Source organism: Apostichopus japonicus, chromosome 7 (assembly GCF_037975245.1).
Source record: "Apostichopus japonicus isolate 1M-3 chromosome 7, ASM3797524v1, whole genome shotgun sequence".
In the NCBI taxonomy this organism is placed as follows: domain Eukaryota; kingdom Metazoa; phylum Echinodermata; class Holothuroidea; order Aspidochirotida; family Stichopodidae; genus Apostichopus; species Apostichopus japonicus.
Window position 1 is genome coordinate 11442376 of NC_092567.1, and position 19585 is coordinate 11461960.

The 19585-nt window shown below is 37.6% G+C and overlaps 1 protein-coding gene across 4 annotated transcripts in view; it reads left to right on the plus strand.

Annotated features, from left to right (window-relative positions):
- LOC139970028 (uncharacterized) overlaps window positions 1-19585 on the plus strand; it is a 147691-nt gene that overhangs the window by 51428 nt on the left and 76678 nt on the right. For 2 of the 4 annotated variants that reach the window (XR_011793892.1, XM_071975580.1), the window contains exon 8: window positions 2621-2697. The exons of the other annotated variants lie outside the window; for them this stretch is intronic. Coding sequence is in view for 1 of the 2 variants with exons in the window: in XM_071975580.1 (XP_071831681.1) it covers window positions 2621-2697 (77 nt within the window). In the remaining variant the exon portion in view is untranslated. The remainder of the gene's footprint in view (window positions 1-2620; window positions 2698-19585) is intronic. 4 annotated transcript variants of the gene reach the window in all.

Below are 19585 nucleotides of genomic sequence, written 5' to 3' on the forward strand. Positions count from 1 at the left end.
CCTGCTTAATTATGATTCTGCGTCATATTTTACTTTGTTCAACACTTACTTTTGGTGGAAAAAGTTTTTAATTTCGTACTGAAAAAAATTATAACTTTCTAATGTGCAATTACGTAGCACTTTGCATCTGCCTAACTGCCTAACCTTTGTTCATAGAAAGTACTGTATTGATGTTGCAGATCTGTACTTTGGAGACTTGACCAACAATCATATTCCTAGTGGTCAGTGGAATTTGGCGAGTAGATTTTTAGTCACGGTCACCAAATAACGATTACTTTCAAAAATAATTGTCGTGGCCTGAAAACCTTCACAACCAGATTTCTCATGGTAGAAATCATGGATACTTTTCATACATGGTATATGGATTTGCCATATTGAGTACAAGAATCCTTAATGCTTGTGAGGTCAAATCTCCTATATGTCACCAGAGGTCAAACTCTGAAAAACCTTTTACATGATATGTAACGATGGAAAACGCGGATGCTTCTAATAATTGGTGTGTGGATTCATAACATCGAGTACAAGACCCCTAATGTTTTGGAGGTGTGTATAACCACGTATATTAGACTGCCCTGTGTTACCATGCCATATCGTTATTGTAAAAGCTTGTTCTGGTTATACTAACAAGCAGAAGTCTAGTGCATTGAATTCATCGAAATCTCAATGCATTTTGCATTCTGGTTATCTTTTGAAAGGAGGGGTGGGGTGGGCTCCAAATATGACTTGCGTCCGTTGGGAGGGGTTTAAACGGGGAGAACCCTTTTATTAAAATATAACCTTTACTAAATAGTTTTCAATGCTGTAGCAATATAAATTATTAGTTCAACAATTATTTCCATTATTTTGCCTACATGTGTACATTGAGTTATGTCCGCTATAACCCTGACATTATATATATAAGATTTGTGAAATATTCGAAAGCGCCTGTTTTAGCCAGTCATTGGATAGATACACAAAACTAACGATTGTAAAGAAACGTTTTACATAAGAAGTAGCAGTATTTATGCGTTAATTATGCTAATTAGATACAAGGAACATAACCTATATATATATTATCTTTCCATTGTCCGGAGTAGTGTTTTACATAATACTTGGCAATTCAGGTATGAGGTAGGATGATACCGAGCTAGACTTTAACATATTTATTGGATATTATGCACTATCTGTTACAGGTTAATCCAGATAATTTCATTTCATGCTCGATAAACTCAAGTGCCCTCTTGTTGTTGTGTGTTTGTAACAAGTGCCTTCATGTCTAAAAATTTGCTATATGGCTTCAAAATAATAATAATATTAAAATATGCAGTTCAAAAGTACCGGTATAAAGAAATCTTTGCTGAAAACATTCAAATACGGTATTCGAAATTGTGGAAAGGAATGCAGGAGATTATTTATTTTGTGAGGGTTTCATATAATTTGACAGTCAAGTGGTTTCTTGCGTAAAATCAAAGTCACATTTTCCTCAGACCATCAGTGTGTGTGCCTCCATATTCCAATAAAACTATTCTTTTGCGAATCAACGAAGATGGCATTAATGTATTCTTAACAAAGTATGACCAGGAAGTCTTAATAACTCCTCGGTAAGAAGTGGTCGGATATTTTGGACACATGCAGCTCTTCATTGAGAACATAGTTGAATAGGAAGATTCGATTGTGTAATGGTTAAGGTCATTATCAACTCCACAAAAATTTTATAATTTTGTACAATTTGATTTAGGTCAATGACAAAGAACAATGCGTGCAATGTGATCACATTATTGAAGGTAGATATTGAATAAATTATTAAATAACGTTGGTATATCATATAATAGTAACAATTTGTGTTTAACTTCAACCCGAGATGACAATTTGTTGCTTCCAGTAAAGAATGTTGCTATGTCCTCGACCCTCCTATCCCTCTACCTTCTATTTCTCCTCCATTTTAGTGCAAGATTGTGCAGGTTTGTCATTCCGAAATTACGTTGAAAAACGTAATTTGTAGCATCTTAAACTATTCTGAGATTAAGTAACAAGATTCATAATTTCTAGATTTTATATGTTACCACTGCACTCTAACAATCTCAGACATTTAAGTTCTCATTTAAAAGTGAGATGGATTCACGAAAACTATCTATATTATCAATCAATTTACCGAAAATAACATACAATATAAATCATGTGATCCGAGCGGAAAATGGCAAGCGGTTGTTACAAGGATTTGCTCCGTTTACTTAGTTTATTGTGTACAATGTTGTATTTCTACATGTTTGAACAACTTTCAATGAATTGATAATTTAAGCAATACAGACAGTTAGCCAATTCTGATCATGTGGACAGCTATACTTTTCACAGTTACTACTAATTTGCATACAGTAGAGCAGTTCCAACTATCATCATTATTATCTGCATTACTATATCCATTCTATTTTTTTTTTTTTTTTTAATCGTTGAAACACGAGACTCGTGATTATAATTAATTCTGATCAGAATGATCACCAGATATGATTAATTACCTTGTTATTTGTTGTCTACTTTGTTGTTTATCTTCATTGATTTAGTAAACAATAAAGCTGACTAGGAGGACATTCCTCTACGTCTTCTACATCTTATAACACGATGATTACTCTACTTCTCTCCTTAGGTTTGTTGGATACCATCTGCTAGACACTATTCCGGTTGGATCCATTCCACCATCCTTGAAATCAAGACATGTGAAAGGTAATGTCAAAATGACGTCATAATGGAAACACTTAAAACTTCTTACATTTAATTAAAGGCTTTACTAACTATGTGAATTTATTTTGAGTTGTTGATTGTTGTTAATTCACATACAAGAGAGTAATGAACCAGCAACACACGATTGCCATTTTATATGAAGGAGACACCCAGAACAGAGTCTTGTGATAGTAAACAACAAACTGAATAATAGAAATGTAACAACACTTGCTAAGCTTAGTTGATTTAAGAGATAAGTCATGTTCCTTTCATTTCGCTCTTTCGAGATCACTTCACTATAAGATGTTTTGTGAGCAGCCATCACATCAATTGATGCTTTAAATGTTTTTACAAAAAAGTAGTGGTATCACACACTTTGGGCAACTTAAGTACACAGCGACAATGATAAGATAAAACACTCGTTCTGCAGTTTTGTACAGGAACAGAGGGTTGTCAAAGCCGACATCATATATATGGAGGAGGGAGGGGTGGGGGTCGGTGGTCGTTCCCCAGAAAAAAGGGCAAGTTTAGACTTCAAATGATACAGTCTGAGTCATAGTTTGACTTATATGACTTGACTTATGTCCAATATCTAAGTCTAAACGCAACATACATTGTGCTTTAACTATATTCTTAGTTAGTTTGAAATGCGTGGTGGTGGGGTGGGGGGTTTGGGGTAACACCACATCGGCGTTTGAAAAGAGTACAATTTACATGTATCGGCGAACATTAACATCCATACATGATTTGCCTTGAACAAATACAAGTAGAAATAAAATGTCGGTAATGATATGACGGAAAGCATTTAAAACTATATGTGAATGTAAACCATATTTTTTATTTTTTTATTAATACACTTACGAAAGTAAGAGTTATAATCCAAAAACGAAGAAAAGAACGAAGAAAAGAAAACAGAATCGGTCTGTCTGTGACTCCCTTACGTCTACATTTCCTCAGATTCGGATAATATTTGGATAATAAATGAAGCAGCTTCCAGAGGCTTCGCCCCCTGAACCCCCCCCCCCCCCCCCTTCAGCGCATAGAGACTTTAGTGTGTATTTGTGCTTGATAAGAACTGTGTATTATTATTATTATTATTATTATTATTATTATTATTAACGGGACATATCGATACTATCCGCTGAAAATTGAGTTCTTCTCTTACTGTAGATAGATTTCTGTGTTTCAAAATTTCTTCAAGAGAACGAAAAATATCTTCAAAGGGTGCAGCTTAAGTCCAGCGGATCCCCACCAACGTACTTGGAATACATTATAGATAACTATAATTTATTTATTACATTTGTTTGTGTTTTAGTGCTTTAAACTCGCTACGAGAGAACAAGGGATATCACCAATGCAAAAACTTCAGGGGGCTTCCCCTCGTGGAGCCAACCAGGGCTTGAAATATATTCCAGAGAAAGCCCCTCGACCCCGCTTGAGCTCTCAGAAACGTTCTATAGTTGAGCTTCTTCCTGACAACCCTACCTAAATATGCAGCTTCCGGGGACTTCGCATCACACCCTTTAATAACATTAATAAACTATCAAAGAAAATATATAATTTACATTTTTGGTCTGTAAATCTGCATACAGAGCGAAAAGTGCATAAAACAGGATTAATGCGAGAACTAGTTTAATTTTGTAGCCATCAATATACATATTGTGTATCGATTCGGTAAGCTTTACATCGGTATTATATACTTAATGAGGTAACGATGTATACTTCATTACATTTAACGCGTGTTATCTGTCTTAACTTCATATATTTGTTTGATTTTTGCCGAGATGCTAAACTGTCAGAAAGAAAAATTAAATAATAGAGTAACCACTAATCTTGCAAGTAGTGGTGAAGAGATGGATTCAGATACAACTCAAGTAGTTTTATTCATCGGTCAACCAGGGACGTAGCTAAGGCCTGATGATTGGGGGGGGGGGGGGGTGTAGTGGCTGAAATTCCAACTGGATGGGTTTTGAAGCCAGAAAATTCCGACTGCTGCCTATACCCCCCCCCCTCCCTTCCCCCGCTACTCGTCAACGATACGGCAAGTATCAGTTCAGAACTTGTTCAGAACTTTTCTCGATACATTTGTACCACTGGCCTTCACTTCACAAACTTATTAATCACTCTGGTTGAGCAAGTAAGCAACTGAGTATAAGTTATCTGCTTGAAGGCTACATAGGCTACACAAACTACAAAAGCTATGTTAATGTAACAAAGGGGAAAACTTTTTTTTCTTCAACAAATTATATTCGACGACGATTACCAAAAAACACCGGGGTTTTTCCTAGCGCTTAATGTTATTTTTATTTTTATTTTTTTTTGGGGGGGGGGGGCAGCGGGCTATTTATCACTCACATGAACAATCTGCCTATCGTCTTCGTCAAGGACCAAGATGATAGGCAGATGATAGGATTTCTTAAAATAAGTATAAAAACATACTGTAAAAACATACAGTTTTCAGTGGTTGCAGTTCTCATCTAGGCCTTTATATCAATTCGATATGGACCTATTCGGTGGCGATATACGCCAACCCGTATTAACTAGTGATAACATGATAGTTTACTCTGCTCTAAGATGAATACACAAAGTTGGCAGATAAAACAACTACAACCGTAACAAAAACTAGTAGTGTTTTGGTGTCAGCCATATGCATATAAAATAGCATTAAAGGGCGCTTATATTCAATTTTAGTCAGTCTGACTCTGCCAATGCGAAACATAGCCGGGAAATTTCCCTGGGGCGGGGAGGATGCAGTTAAGGAACATACTAAGTATCGCCCACATGTTACATATACCAAATTAATCGAGAGGTTTTTCAACATCATGGGTTTCTCGGCCACTGTACAATTGCGACAATCAGTTGTAACTATTCAAACCTAGCCTAGGGCCCAATGGAGTTTGGAAAGCCGAGACTTTAAAAAATATAATTTGTACAACAAAAAATGAAGGAAATCATCAAAAAGTTAAATTTAGGCCAATCCCCGAACACTTTTTTTACTGCTCAAATCTTAGTTATTTGATGTTAACCTCATACCTTTTTTATGGTCATTACTTCTGAGGAAGATACTTGTCTACTCCTAAGCTATACATTATTTTGTGGGTCCGATTCCGCGAACAAAAATAACAACTGAACTATTCTATAAAATATATTCCAGTCTAATTTTGGCCAAAATAGTCTTACACCTATCTTTGACAATTGTATAGGTTGTAATTGACTGAATTATATAATACGAACCAATTTTGGCAAAGATGAAAGAGTTCGGTGAGACGTAACAAGTAACGTACTGTAACAGTTACAACTAGTACTGACTAGCATTGGGTGTTGTAATTTTTTACAATATAAATAATATATATACCAGCGACGTAGCCAGGAATTTGCAAGGGGAAGCACATTTTGCGATTGATATGGGGAGGGGTGTAAGGGGAGGGGGTGTGATGCGATCTGGAGCAATGTTATGCCAATTTCATCATGATCATATGATATCATATTATCAGCAGATTTTGTTTCCGGTTTGAATTATTCTTTCAGAAAAACAAACATAGTGCTCTTTTACAATTTTCTAGTAGGATGATTCTTGTTTATTGTCCAATGTCTGGACTTTAATACATTTAACGAACATAACTGATTGAGAATATAAACTCTCTTATTTAGGAGTGTAATAATTATTTATAGGAAACGCGTATCACGTACGATTGCTAGCTTAGCTTTAAAACATGCTGTTCGTGCAACAACTTATGACGAATCATAGAAAGGATGAGAACGCACGTTGTCGTCGTCGTAGTGCATATACGGTTCGTGACTCTCCGCCGAGTGCGGTTATTTAGGCTATATGTATTTTATTACGCAGTGGCCAACTGTAGGCTGGTAATAGGTAGTCGACTACTGGCTAAATTTAGCTAATTGCATCTGCCAAACTAAGTAGCTGAATCAGTAGGCCTAAATATTAATACGATTATAATCGAGTTAACGGAGCTGACGAGTATTCAAGATCAAAAGAGCGCTGACAAAATGCCATGCCAAATAACAAACAGTATTTAACATTTTTTCGACACTGAAAGGGAAAAGCAGTTGCTCCCACTGCCCCCCCCCCCTCCCTGGCTACGTCTCTGATATATACTGAACTTACTTGAAGCTAGCGAACAGGGTCAACCCACCCAATAACAAAACTAGTACATAAATAAACCGAATTGAAGCTGGCGAACGTTGTACGGTAGTTCTTTAGGCATTATATTTAATGTATTCAAATTCATACGAAGTTTTGTATGGTGGAGTATAAGGATCGCGAGATACAATTTCTCAAAGTGGCAAGGAAAACGTGGTAAATATGACTGGTTAAAGGACAATTTTGACCTAATGTTTTCAAATTTTAGGTCATTCACAATCACAGGAATATATGAATAGGCCTAGGTGATTTAGAGTGCGACAGTCGGAAATTCTGACAAGCGTTCTCCCAGTTTCCAACTATCGTCATTTTTACCAAGGTTGGGTAGTGAGACACCCCACCCCCTCTCTTTAGCGACGTCCCTGCGGTCAACGCGTAAATACAAGAAAAGATCATTATTTTTTTGTATTGATTGTTTTCAACTGTATGGTCAACCATCTTGTCTACAGACGTCTAAAAAAAATTGTAGACGTTATTATCCGGCGCGTAACCAGGATTTTCTAACCAGGGTGCGCGACTTACTATCCAAGCGGAGCGCCACTTTCGGTTGAAGCGCAGCGTACAAGAAATTTTCTGGTTTTGATACACCCCACAGATCACCGGAATGGCACTTCTCGAGCTTGAAAATGACCAACCAGATGTACACTTTTGTCTGAGAACCAAGTATTTCTCAATAGTTTTTGTTTTCATCCATAACATATTTGAAGATTGTCACCAGTCACACATCATGTTCGACCTCATCGCATCTCCTGTGAATCATTGATATTGAAGGTGATTCTACGTTGCGGCCTACAATACCCGTCAGCCCCACTTTTCAAGGTTGTAAGCCCATTATTTGTTCAGAGTTTGAAAATATTTCTCGTGAATAAATTCATTTCAAAACATACCCATAATGTTGCACAGAATTTCATCTTATGGACAACCATTATAGATGAACCTTCTTCAACCCCTAACAGACTGGTCAAAATTGCACGAGTAGGGGGAAGTATGATGAAGAATGTTTGTCAGGGAATTTCGAAATTCAGACAGTTAATTTAAGTAATTAAATTAATTGGTTTACAAATATTAAAACCTCTTATAACGGCTACTATTAAACTTGGAGGGGGGGGGGGGCTGCAAATATTTTTGTGAAAATGTTGGCAATATGCTGAGACTTTTTCGGGCACCTACTGAAAGGAAAATAAATTGCAATGATGTAGCTAAAGAAAATCAATAGTTTAAAAAAAATTTCCTTGGTATTTAAGAAAAATTCTTAGCTTGCCCGACTAATTTGCCATTTCGGTAATAACACGGCAAATGATTGTACATGTAATTGGCATGCGATGTAATAACCGATGCATGCCTATATGATATGTACATTAACATGTTGCACGCAACAAAAAATTTGTTATAATTGTTTAAATTTTAAATTTTATAATTTTTAAATGTCGTAACAGCCCCCCCCCCCCCCTTAATGAAATCGGGCTCTTATGACTACACACATATAGACAATTTGGAGATTGTTAATCCTGGAACCCCATTTTCTGTTCATATGATGTAATATCTGCTGTTTGATTTACAAATTTGAATAATTTAAATGAGACTGAAATAAATAACTTTGATCTGTTTATTGTGCAATGCCCCACGTTCTTTTCATTTCGAAAGACGCACAGTTTCAAGTTCATTACACACTGGAGGCTTCGATTCTCTATCTGCTTTCAGTTTGTGGAAGATCTTTGGATTTCCATCCCTAGATATTGCTATATCCATACAGTACAGTGTCCTTGGGATTTCTTTTAATTTTTTAGGGCCTGATCTTGGGAAATTGCAAAATAGTAAGTGGTCACACTCCATGTAGCTAGGTCAGTGCACGACCTCTAAACGTCACTAATACACAACCCGATTACTTGTTATCGATGAATGGGTGTGTTGCCGGATTTTGTCAAGTTATTTGTACCATGGGCGAAGGTCATTAATTAAGTTTCGTAACTCACCGGGAAGCGATTAGAGGGGTGGGCTTAGGGTTGTGGGCGCGGTTTCATTCAGATGGGGAAAATCTAAAGAAGAGATGCGCCCCCCCCCCCCCGCCCATGATAAGCCACTAAATGATATTCACAGGATATGTGCCCAATTCTCCAATCGCATGCAAAATTTACGAGTTATGATACTATAGATGTTGGGTAACAATTAGCATTCAGGTCGGAGTGTATAACATTTTATCTCTGGTTGGCAGTGTTGCATCGAAGGACACATGTCTAGTGCAGTTCACATATAGATTAATACCGGAATGCGTCATGTTCCCCGACGACTCGGTCGAGTTCAAGACCAGCCATAGTTGGTTTCATAGCACACTTGTACAATTGTTTAAGGCGTCTAAACACACATGCGTTGTGATAGACCATATACATTAGTGAGAGAGTGTAAGGGTATAGGGTGAAACGCACGCCCCTTCCGAAATATACATTTTAAAGCGATACTCCTGTTGTAATGAACAACTAAATGTTCATATTTTGCTGTATAATAAATAATAATGCAGATGCAAATGAAATAAAGACAAATCTTGCATACAAATACTTGCGACTATTTCTTTTACTACCATTCAGGTTTCGCATTAGCCGCAGGATATCGCGATTCCCACAATTTGATTTCAAATCCCGCATGTCAAAAGTTGCCAAGACGGGATTTCCCGTAATAAATTTCAGCTCTCAACGTGAATTAAACATTCATAACGGCTGTGGCCGTGTTGCGATTCATCGCTATAAGCGATCGCAAATAGTTTTGTTATCCCGTTTATGATCCATCTTAACATCCCGTAAATTTCCTTGCCAGTTTTTCCTTCTATTTATAAATGAATGAAAAAATATAGCAATTTTGAGAATTCCAATATTTACACATGCACGAACGTATACAGTAGCTATAACTATGAGAGGAAGACACTTGCTATGGACTACCAGAGCTAACTGCTTGCTGAAAACAACGACAAGTAACTCGACAAACTATGTTTCCGTATAATGCCCACAAATCCCCGACGACATGGTAGCCTAAAATCACAAAGAGTCAACATGGATATCTAGTCTAACCATCTGTTTATTCGCTTAAATTGTTTCGCAGTTAGCCGGCACTAAAATATTCACGGAATATTTTCGTTATTGCTGCTATCTTTGACCACATGGTAGTCAACAACCAGCCTAAGTCAATGGGGAAATCTACCTTAACCTTCTGCTTATTTGCTCAAATTGTAAGGCAGTTGGCTGGAACTAAACTAGCCATGGATTATTTTCATTATTAAGCTATCTTCGACAACATGCTAGCCTAACACAACATCGTGTTTTACACACACACACACACACACACACACATGTTTGTGTTTCATTCAGACCGAGGACCCCATTGTATTTTCCATTGTTCAAATCCACGTACCCTAACTTTAACAATACCCCATACAATAGAATTCTTCCGAGGACGTGGTGATTCTTTAGAAATCACAACCGAGGACCTGAAATTCTTTTGTTCAAGTCCTCGGTCAGATAGCAAAACAAACGCACGCACGCACACACACCCACACACACAACGTAGCCTTGTATACAACTTTCAATTAGCTATTGTTAGCAACTGTTTGGAAGTATGTACCAGGAAAAAATTTACCTCAAATTTACCGCGGTAACATACCACACTTTTACCCCGGTAAAACCGGGGTAAAAATGCGGTAAATTTGTTGTACATTACCGCGGTGTCTTGGCCCTATGGACGCGGTAAACCGCGGTTTACCGCAGTAAATTACCACAAATTTACCATGGTTTTACCTCACTTTTACCCCAATTTTACCGCAATTTACCACGGTGTTACCATATTTTTACCGCGCTTTTACTACACTTTTACTACGCTTTTATCCCAAATTTACCACAGTTTTACCGTTCTTTTACCCCAATTTTACCGTATATTTACCACTTTTTTTCCTTAGTTTTACCTCAATTTACCATATTTTACCACGCTTTACCACAGTTTACCGTTCTTTTACCCCAATTTTACCCTAGATTGACCACGCATTTACTACACTTTTACCCTAAATTTACCAGTTTTACCGTTCTTTTACCCCAATTTTACCGTAGATATACCACGCTTTTACCTTAGTTTTACTTCAATTTACCATACTTTTACCACGCTTTTACCCCAATTTTACCGTAGATTTACTACGCTTTTACCTTAGTTTTACCTCAATTTACCATGACTTTACACTCATTGTAGGACAGTTTTACTTAACATTGGGCATGATTTTGTCCTAACTTCAATCAGCATATATACCATATATTTCTTTGAATTTCACCCATCAGTGTACTGTATCATAATTTGGCTATATGCCTTTACCCTTATTGTAATGGTTGTATGCCTGACATGTAGAATGCAACAGTTTTTAATTCATCAAATCCATGGAGGTTTCACACATGAGAAAGCTTTGTTGAATTTCAATTACCCTAGATGGTATGATTCCTGACTCTCTTCTTTTGAACTTGGAACCTCAATCTCTTATTGTTCTCAAAGACTTGTTTTAAATGGAAAGAGTACTCTGATCATAGATACATAGACTTGTCAAGTCATTTAATGGACCTGACAGAGAATACCCAAATCTGAGGACACTGATTGGTCAATTTTTGTGTGCCACAGTGTTGAGGCACAGAAGCTATGCCTTATGTGTGCTAGTTTATATAGTTCTTTTTTTTTTTCATTTTAAAAGCTTTTAGGTTCTCCCTAATAATGAAAAAAGAATTAATTGTTGTCTCCTCTCAAATATATCAGGGATTCCATGAAGGAATTCTCTATGTATCTATCCTCTGCTTTTTTTTTTAGGAAAAGAGATGCATACTATAACATATAAGAATAGCAGTTTGTCTCTCTTCTTTATTCAACTCATATCCACAGGTAATTTATATTGCCAACATTAAGATATGAATAGAACAAAAGGTTTGTCATATCAGCATTGCAAAAATATGGGACAAAATCATGGAAAATTGCTGTAAATGTAACATTATGTTTCATAGTGTGACCCATATATGTTCTACTGTGGTAAAATCATGGTACAATTATGGTAAATTTACCATAGTATAATTGCACCGTATAGTTTTACCCTATTTTTACTGTGGTTAATCATGGCACAATTGTAGGAATTTCACATATGTAGTTTATGTACCATATAAACTTACCCTACTTTTACTACAGTAATATCATGGTAAAACTATGGTAAATTTGCCGTAGTAAATGTACCACGCTTTTACCCTACTTTTACCGCGGTAATACCATGGTAAAACTGTGGTAAATTTACCGTAGTAAATGTACCGCACTTTTACCCTACTTATACCGCGGTTATATCATGGTAAAACTGTGGTAAATTTACCGCAGTAAATGTACCACACTTTTACCCTACTTTTACCGCGGTAATACCATGGTAAAACTGTGGTAAATTTACCGTAGTAAATGTACCACACTTTTACCGCGGTAATACCATGGTAAAACGGCGGTAAAATTACCGCAGTAAATGTACCGCACTTTTACCCTACTTATACCGCGGTAGTATCATGGTAAAACTGCGGTAAATTTACCGCGGTAAATGTACCGCACTTTTACCCTACTTATACCGCGGTAATACCGTGGTAAAACTGCGGTAAATGTACCGCAGTAAATTCACCGCACTTTTACCATAGTTTACCGCGGTAATACCATGGTAAAACTGGGGTAAATGTACCGCGGTTGATTTTACCACAATTTTACCACACATTTACCCCATTTACCACACATTTACCATAGTTTACCGCGGTAAAATTAGGGTACATTTTTTGCTGGGGTGCTATGTTTTGAAGAGGTAACATAGTATCGTGTGTACACAGTTGCTGCTGCGATGGATTAAAGATTTCAATTTTGAGTAGTGTTCACCGGTATAATACTTTCGTTTTCGGTGTTAAGCGCTTTTATCCACACAGAAAAAAGAACCATTACGAATGGCTAGAACTAGAAATAGTAAGCAATTAAAACAGCCATCTACACTTACAAGAACGTTATTTCATTAAAGTAATCTTCCGCATTCGCGTGCATTGATTAATAAAAACATGAAATAATTAATTTAAAGCACTCTCGTAGCAGTTACGAGATCCCCCCCCCCCCTCAGAAAACAGGTACCCGTTTTTGTGTGTTTTCGATTCGGGTACACGAATGTTCGGTCGGGTATCCGGGTAACCGACTCAGGACGAGAATGTTCGTACTCATCAAATAAAAATATTGCTCAAGAGAAAGTTTTCATCTTTCGCTAGGATCAAGTGTTACAGGCCCCTAAGTAATCTCAATAATTTGTATGATTTTTGCAACAATTAGTTGTATTATAAATCAATATCATAGAATATTATAAATTAATCTAAGAATCATAGTATAGAACTGCCTGGTGTGTGTGCATATCTGGTGTGTGCAGAATATTTGGAAAAGTTGAGAAGCTTCTAGAAGAGTTAGAACATTTGAGAACAATGTAGAACATCTCAACAGTACACATTGGAACAAGCTAGAACATTGGAGTGCCGCCAAGGGGACATCCCCTGTGCTATTTTTAGAACACTAGGTGAGGATTTCCTGGAAAGGTGAAGTGACCTTTTGGGTCGGTTGAACTGAGCTGGAGCTATTGTAAGATGCTTCTAGAATGGATGGACATTTCAAGATCTTTCTGGACTTGTGAAAAGGCTATATAAGCACCTGATAATTTGAGATCGAGAGTTTTTAACCATCTTGGCTCCAGGAGTTTAATAACCTCTCGCTCAAGTGAATCCTACAATTCCAGTGTGAGTAAATACTCACTTAGTTTGACAGTAAAGTTATAGCTGTCTTTTTATTAGTGGATTTGCTACAAGTTTACCGGCTTCGAAGTCGCCCATCGTTGTGTAGCCGTCTTCGGTTCTGTGCCAGTCAGCACTAATTATTGTGGCCTCTGAGTTACCCAAGGACAGGAATCCAAGGATAAACAAGCTGCAAGCACAACTTGGACATTCATTAGTAGTCGACCTCGGAAGTGGAAGTCATCTAGTTGGGAGCTGGATTTCTTCAATATTGGACATTCGTCCGTCTACAAGTTTCGCTGGAATATTCGCCAGGACATTTTGACACTGCGCTCGCGTCGCGGCACACACCAGGTCGTGAGTAAATTATAGTATAACTTATTAAATCTGTTTTAGTGTAAACTGCTTAGATATTGATAAATGATCTTTGTTTGATTTTAATTACCTTGAACACACAATTAAATAAATACTTATTGTTATATTTAAAGTTAAATTTTACAGTGTGCTGTTTAGTTATTTGAGTTGTGAACCCAAGGGGAGGTGTATTCTGGCCTTGATCGAGTTGATCGTAACAGAATTGGGGGCCTATCCGGGAAAGTACACTGTAAAAAATTGTAAGTTAATTGTTTTTCAACATTATCTGATTGTGTGTTTACATTGATATTTGTGCTGCATATTGTTGTTTGTAATTTAACTAGTTGTTCACTATGGCATTTGTTGCAGAAGATTTTGTTCAAGATGTATCTTGGGAGGTTTTTGATGAGCTCAAGAAGCCAGATTTAATGGCATTGGCCGTGTATTTGGAAATTGAAGTAAAGCATGCTATGCGTAAACAAGTCATCAAAAATACACTGATTGACCGTTTGGTTGCAGACGATTTGTTAGATGAGAAATGTCTGGAAAACAAAGTAGAAATTCTGGATAGTTCAGATTCTGCAGTAAAATTAAAACAATTAGAGATTCAGAAAGAAATTGAAATGACCAGATTAGAAATGGAGGAACGAATTAAATTGAAAGAAATAGAAGCCAAAGTACAAATGGAAAAAGATAAATTAGAAAAACAAGGCTCATCAAACTTCTCAGACAAATTTGATGCCACAAAGAATATTAGGTTAGTACCAAAATTTCAAGAAACTGAAGTGGATAAATATTTCTTACACTTTGAGAAGATTGCCGAAAGTTTGAAATGGCCTAAAGAATCTTGGACATTGTTGCTCCAGTCAGTGTTCATTGGGAAAGCTAGAGAAATTTATTCTTCCCTATCAATTGAACAATGTCATAATTATGATGTGGTTAAGAAAGCAGTTCTTAAGGCCTATGAGTTGGTGCCCGAAGCTTACCGGCAAAAGTTCCGAAGTGCAAAGAAAGAAACCAACCAAACTCATGTTGAGTTTGCAAGAGTACAAGAACAAATGTTAGATAGGTGGCTTAGCTCTAAAAATGTGAACAATGAATTCAAACAACTTAGGCAATTGGTTTTGGTTGAGCAATTCAAAAGTTGTATCCATGCTGACATCAGGACTCACTTAGATGAGCGTGACATAAATAATTTAGAAGATGCAGCAACAATGGCAGATGATTACGCCCTCACGCATAAGTTGAGTACTAATAATACAGGTGGGCATAATAAGTTTAGTCAGTATCACAAGAATAATTATAATAAGCTTAACCAAAATAAATTGTCCCAAAATCAAAATAGCACTAAAGAAGGAAATAAACAGTCAGGTCCCTCAAATCAGGGAAGTAAAGGTCCTTCTAGTGAAAAACCAACCAAGTCATGGAATGGTTTTAAGAAGTCAGTGACTTGTGACTACTGCAAAGAACCAGGCCACACTAAGTCCAAGTGTTGGAAGTTAATGGGAATGCAGTTGGCTCTACAACAGCAATCTGCACCCACAGGTTGTGCTGTGGCCATGAGATCTCAAGTTAGTTTTCAGGCTGTTAAACAGAAAGATGTTGAGTCTGAGAAAATTAGGAAAGACTTTGAACCATTTGTTTTGGAGGGTTATGTATCACTTGAGAGTGAGAAAGTTGATCCAAAGCCTATAAAGATCATGCGTGACACTTGTTGTGCACAGTCAATGATTTTGGAAGGGTCATTGCCCTTTAGTGAAGTAAGTGCAACAGGTGAAAATGTCTTGATTCAGGGCATTGGTATGGATATTATTAGTGTCCCTCTTCACAAGATGAATTTAAAGTCTGATTTGGTCTCAGGTACAGTCATAGTTGGAGTGAGGCCTGAACTCCCAGTCAAAGGTGTTTCTATGTTGTAAGGTAATGATTTGGCTGGTGGAAAAGTACTTCCTCAACCAATTGTTACCCGTGAACCCTGCACGGAGGCTGGTAATGATGACGAAAGTAGTGTCGTCTTTCCAGCTTGTGCAGTAACAAGAAGTATGACTCAGAAAACAATGCTTGAAGCAAATAGTAAGGATAAAGGGGATGACTTGGTCCCTAATCTAGATTTAGAGGGGACATTCATGACAGAGTTGGATGAACCAGGTCATCTTCTCTCTTCAGGAGAGAAAAGCTCTCCAAAACATAGCCAAGACTTCAAGCCCATGCTTAATGGGGACAGTGATACTGATCCCTTGAGTCACAATAAGTTAGTCATAGAACAGGAAAATGACCCTGAACTTAAGGACCTTGGTCAAAGGGCATTGACCCTACAGGAAGCTGAAGAAGTTCCTGTCTGTTTTTACAAACGGAATGGTGTTCTGATGAGGAAATGGAGACCACCTGATGCTCCAGCAACTGATGAATGGCAAGTCATTCATCAGATTGTAGTTCCCAAAGTATATCACAGGGAGGTCATCAGCATTGCCCATGATAGTCCCATGGCAGGACATCTAGGAATTAGAAAGACACATGATAGGATCTTGAATAATTTTTGGTGGCCTACACTTAGGAAGGATGTTTCTGAGTATTGTAGATCTTGTCACACTTGTCAAGTAGTGGGCAAGCCTAATCAGAAAGTCCCTGCCGCTCCTTTAAAGCCTATACCGGCGTTTGATGAACCATTTAGTCGGGTTATAGTTGATTGTGTAGGACCTCTCCCTAAGACTAAGTCAGGTAATCAGTATCTGTTGACTATCATGTGTGCCTCTACCAGGTTCCCAGAAGCTATACCCTTGAGAAATATTAAGGCTAAGACAATCGTGAAGGCTCTAACCAAGTTTTTCACTCTTGTAGGACTTCCAAAGTCGATACAGTCAGATCAAGGGTCAAATTTCACGTCAGGCTTATTTCAGGAAGTCATGTATGAGTTAGGAATAGAACAATACACCTCTAGTGCATACCATCCGGAGTCCCAAGGAGCTTTAGAGAGATTCCATCAGACTCTAAAGAATATGATTAAGACTTACTGTTTCGATTTTGAAAAGGATTGGGATGAAGGTGTTCACCTATTATTGTTTTCTGCAAGAGAAGCAGTTCAGGAAACATTAGGTTTCAGTCCCTTTGAGTAAGTGTTTGGGCGTACAGTTCGAGGTCCCTTAAAGCTTCTGAAAGAAAAATGGCTGAATGATGAAATTGATACAAACCTTTTGGATTATGTTTCCAAATTCAAGTATAGGCTCAATAGAGCAAATGAAATTGCTAGGGATAATCTAAAAGAGGCCCAAAGCAAAATGAAAAGGTGGTATGATAAGGATGCCAAAAGTAAAGTATTTAGTCCAGGAGACAAAGTACTGGTCTTGTTTCCAATACCTGGACACCCACTGCGGGCAAGATACCATGGGCCTTATACAGTAGAGTCAAAAGTGGGTGAAGTTGACTACATTGTCAAGACGCCAGATAGGCGCAAAAGTAGGCAATTGTGCCATATAAACATGCTCAAAGAGTATGTTGATAGAAATGATGATGGCAGTGTAAAACCAGTGTGCTCTGTAGGTCCTAGTAATGATAGTAGTCATGACGACACTCCAGAAATGGAAGTTGATCAAAATGACAATAGTGATGATAGGCAGCATGAATATCCTATGAAGTTGCAAAACTCTGACGTGCTTGCAAAGTTGAATGAAAAATTAGGCCATCTTTCAGGAAATGTGCAGTGTGAATTGAAGCAATTAATTCACGAGAGGGAAGATATTTTTCCCGATGTTCCTAGTAGGACTAATGCTGCTGATCATGACGTTGATGTGGGTGACCATGAACCAATCAAACAGCACCCCTACAGAGTAAACCCACTGAAGAGAGCACATCTCAATAAAGAAATTGAGTATATGTTAAAAAATAACATAATAGAACCTAGCAAAAGTGAATGGAGTTCCCCATGTATTCTGGTTCCAAAACCAGATGGTTCCTTTAGATTTGTGACAGACTATAGAAAAGTCAATCAGTGCTCGAAAACGGATTCGTATCCGATTGCGCGTATAGACGATTGCATTGATAAAATTGGCAATGCAAAATTTGTTAGCAAGTTTGACCTTTTGAAGGGGTATTGGCAAGTCCCCCTCACTGATCGCGCCAAAGAAATGTCGGCCTTTTGCACCCCAGATGCCCTTTATCAGTATCGGGTTATGCCGTTTGGTATGAAAAATGCACCGGCAACGTTTCAGAGAATGGTCAATTGTATTGTGGCTGACATTGAAGGCTGTGAAGCCTATGTAGATGATTTGATTGTCTACAGCCAAACTTGGGAACAACACATAGGGCAACTCCGTCACTTGTTTAAGAAATTGTCACAAGCCAAACTAACAGTTAATTTGGTTAAAAGTGAATTTTGTCAAGCCAATGTTGTTTATTTGGGTCATGTAGTAGGCCAAGGCAAGGTCAAGCCTATCAAGGCTAAGGTTGAAGCAATTGAGAAATTCCCCACACCAAAGACTAGGAAAGAGCTTCAGCGATTTCTAGGTATGGCTGGATATTACAGGAGGTTCTGTCAGAATTTTTCTGATGTGGCCAGTCCACTGACAAATTTGTTGGCAAAGAATGTCAAATATGTTTGGTCAGAGGAAACCGAAAATGGTTTCAACAAAATCAAAGCCATACTGATTAGTGAACCAGTTCTGATAGCACCAGACTTTCAGAAACAATTCAAGTTGGCCATAGATGCCAGTGACATAGGGTGTGGTGGAGTTCTAATGCAAGTTGGTGAAGATGGAATAGATCACCCTATTTCATACTTCTCCAAAAAGTTTGACAAGCACCAAAGAAATTACTCCACTATTGAAAAGGAGTGCCTTGCTCTCATTTTGGCATTGGAGCATTTTGATGTATATTTGGGTACCACTGTGCACCCAGTGCTTGTCTTCACAGATCATAACCCCCTGACCTTCATCCACAGGATGAAAAACAAAAATCAGAGACTAGTAAGGTGGAGTTTGACCTTGCAGGAATACAACCTGGACATCAGGCATATCAAAGGCAAAGATAATGTGATGGCTGATGCCTTGTCCAGAGTTGGATAGTTTATCATTAACAAGCAAAGAGTTTTAAAAGAAAAGGTGTCATTGTAAATAAAATTCTGTATGTAAACCTTTAAGGTTATGAGTGCCTTAAATAGGCTTAAATGTTCATATGAGATTAAAATTTAAGAAAGTTTTCTTTCCAATCAAACTTTCTTTCTTTAAGGGGGAGGGTGTTACAGGCCCCTAAGTAATCTCAATAATTTGTATGATTTTTGCAACAATTAGTTGTATTATAAATCAATATCATAGAATATTATAAATTAATCTAAGAATCATAGTATAGAACTGCCTGGTGTGTGTGCATATCTGGTGTGTGCAGAATATTTGGAAAAGTTGAGAAGCTTCTAGAAGAGTTAGAACATTTGAGAACAATGTAGAACATCTCAACAGTACACATTGGAACAAGCTAGAACATTGGAGTGCCGCCAAGGGGACATCCCCTGTGCTATTTTTAGAACACTAGGTGAGGATTTCCTGGAAAGGTGAAGTGACCTTTTGGGTCGGTTGAACTGAGCTGGAGCTATTGTAAG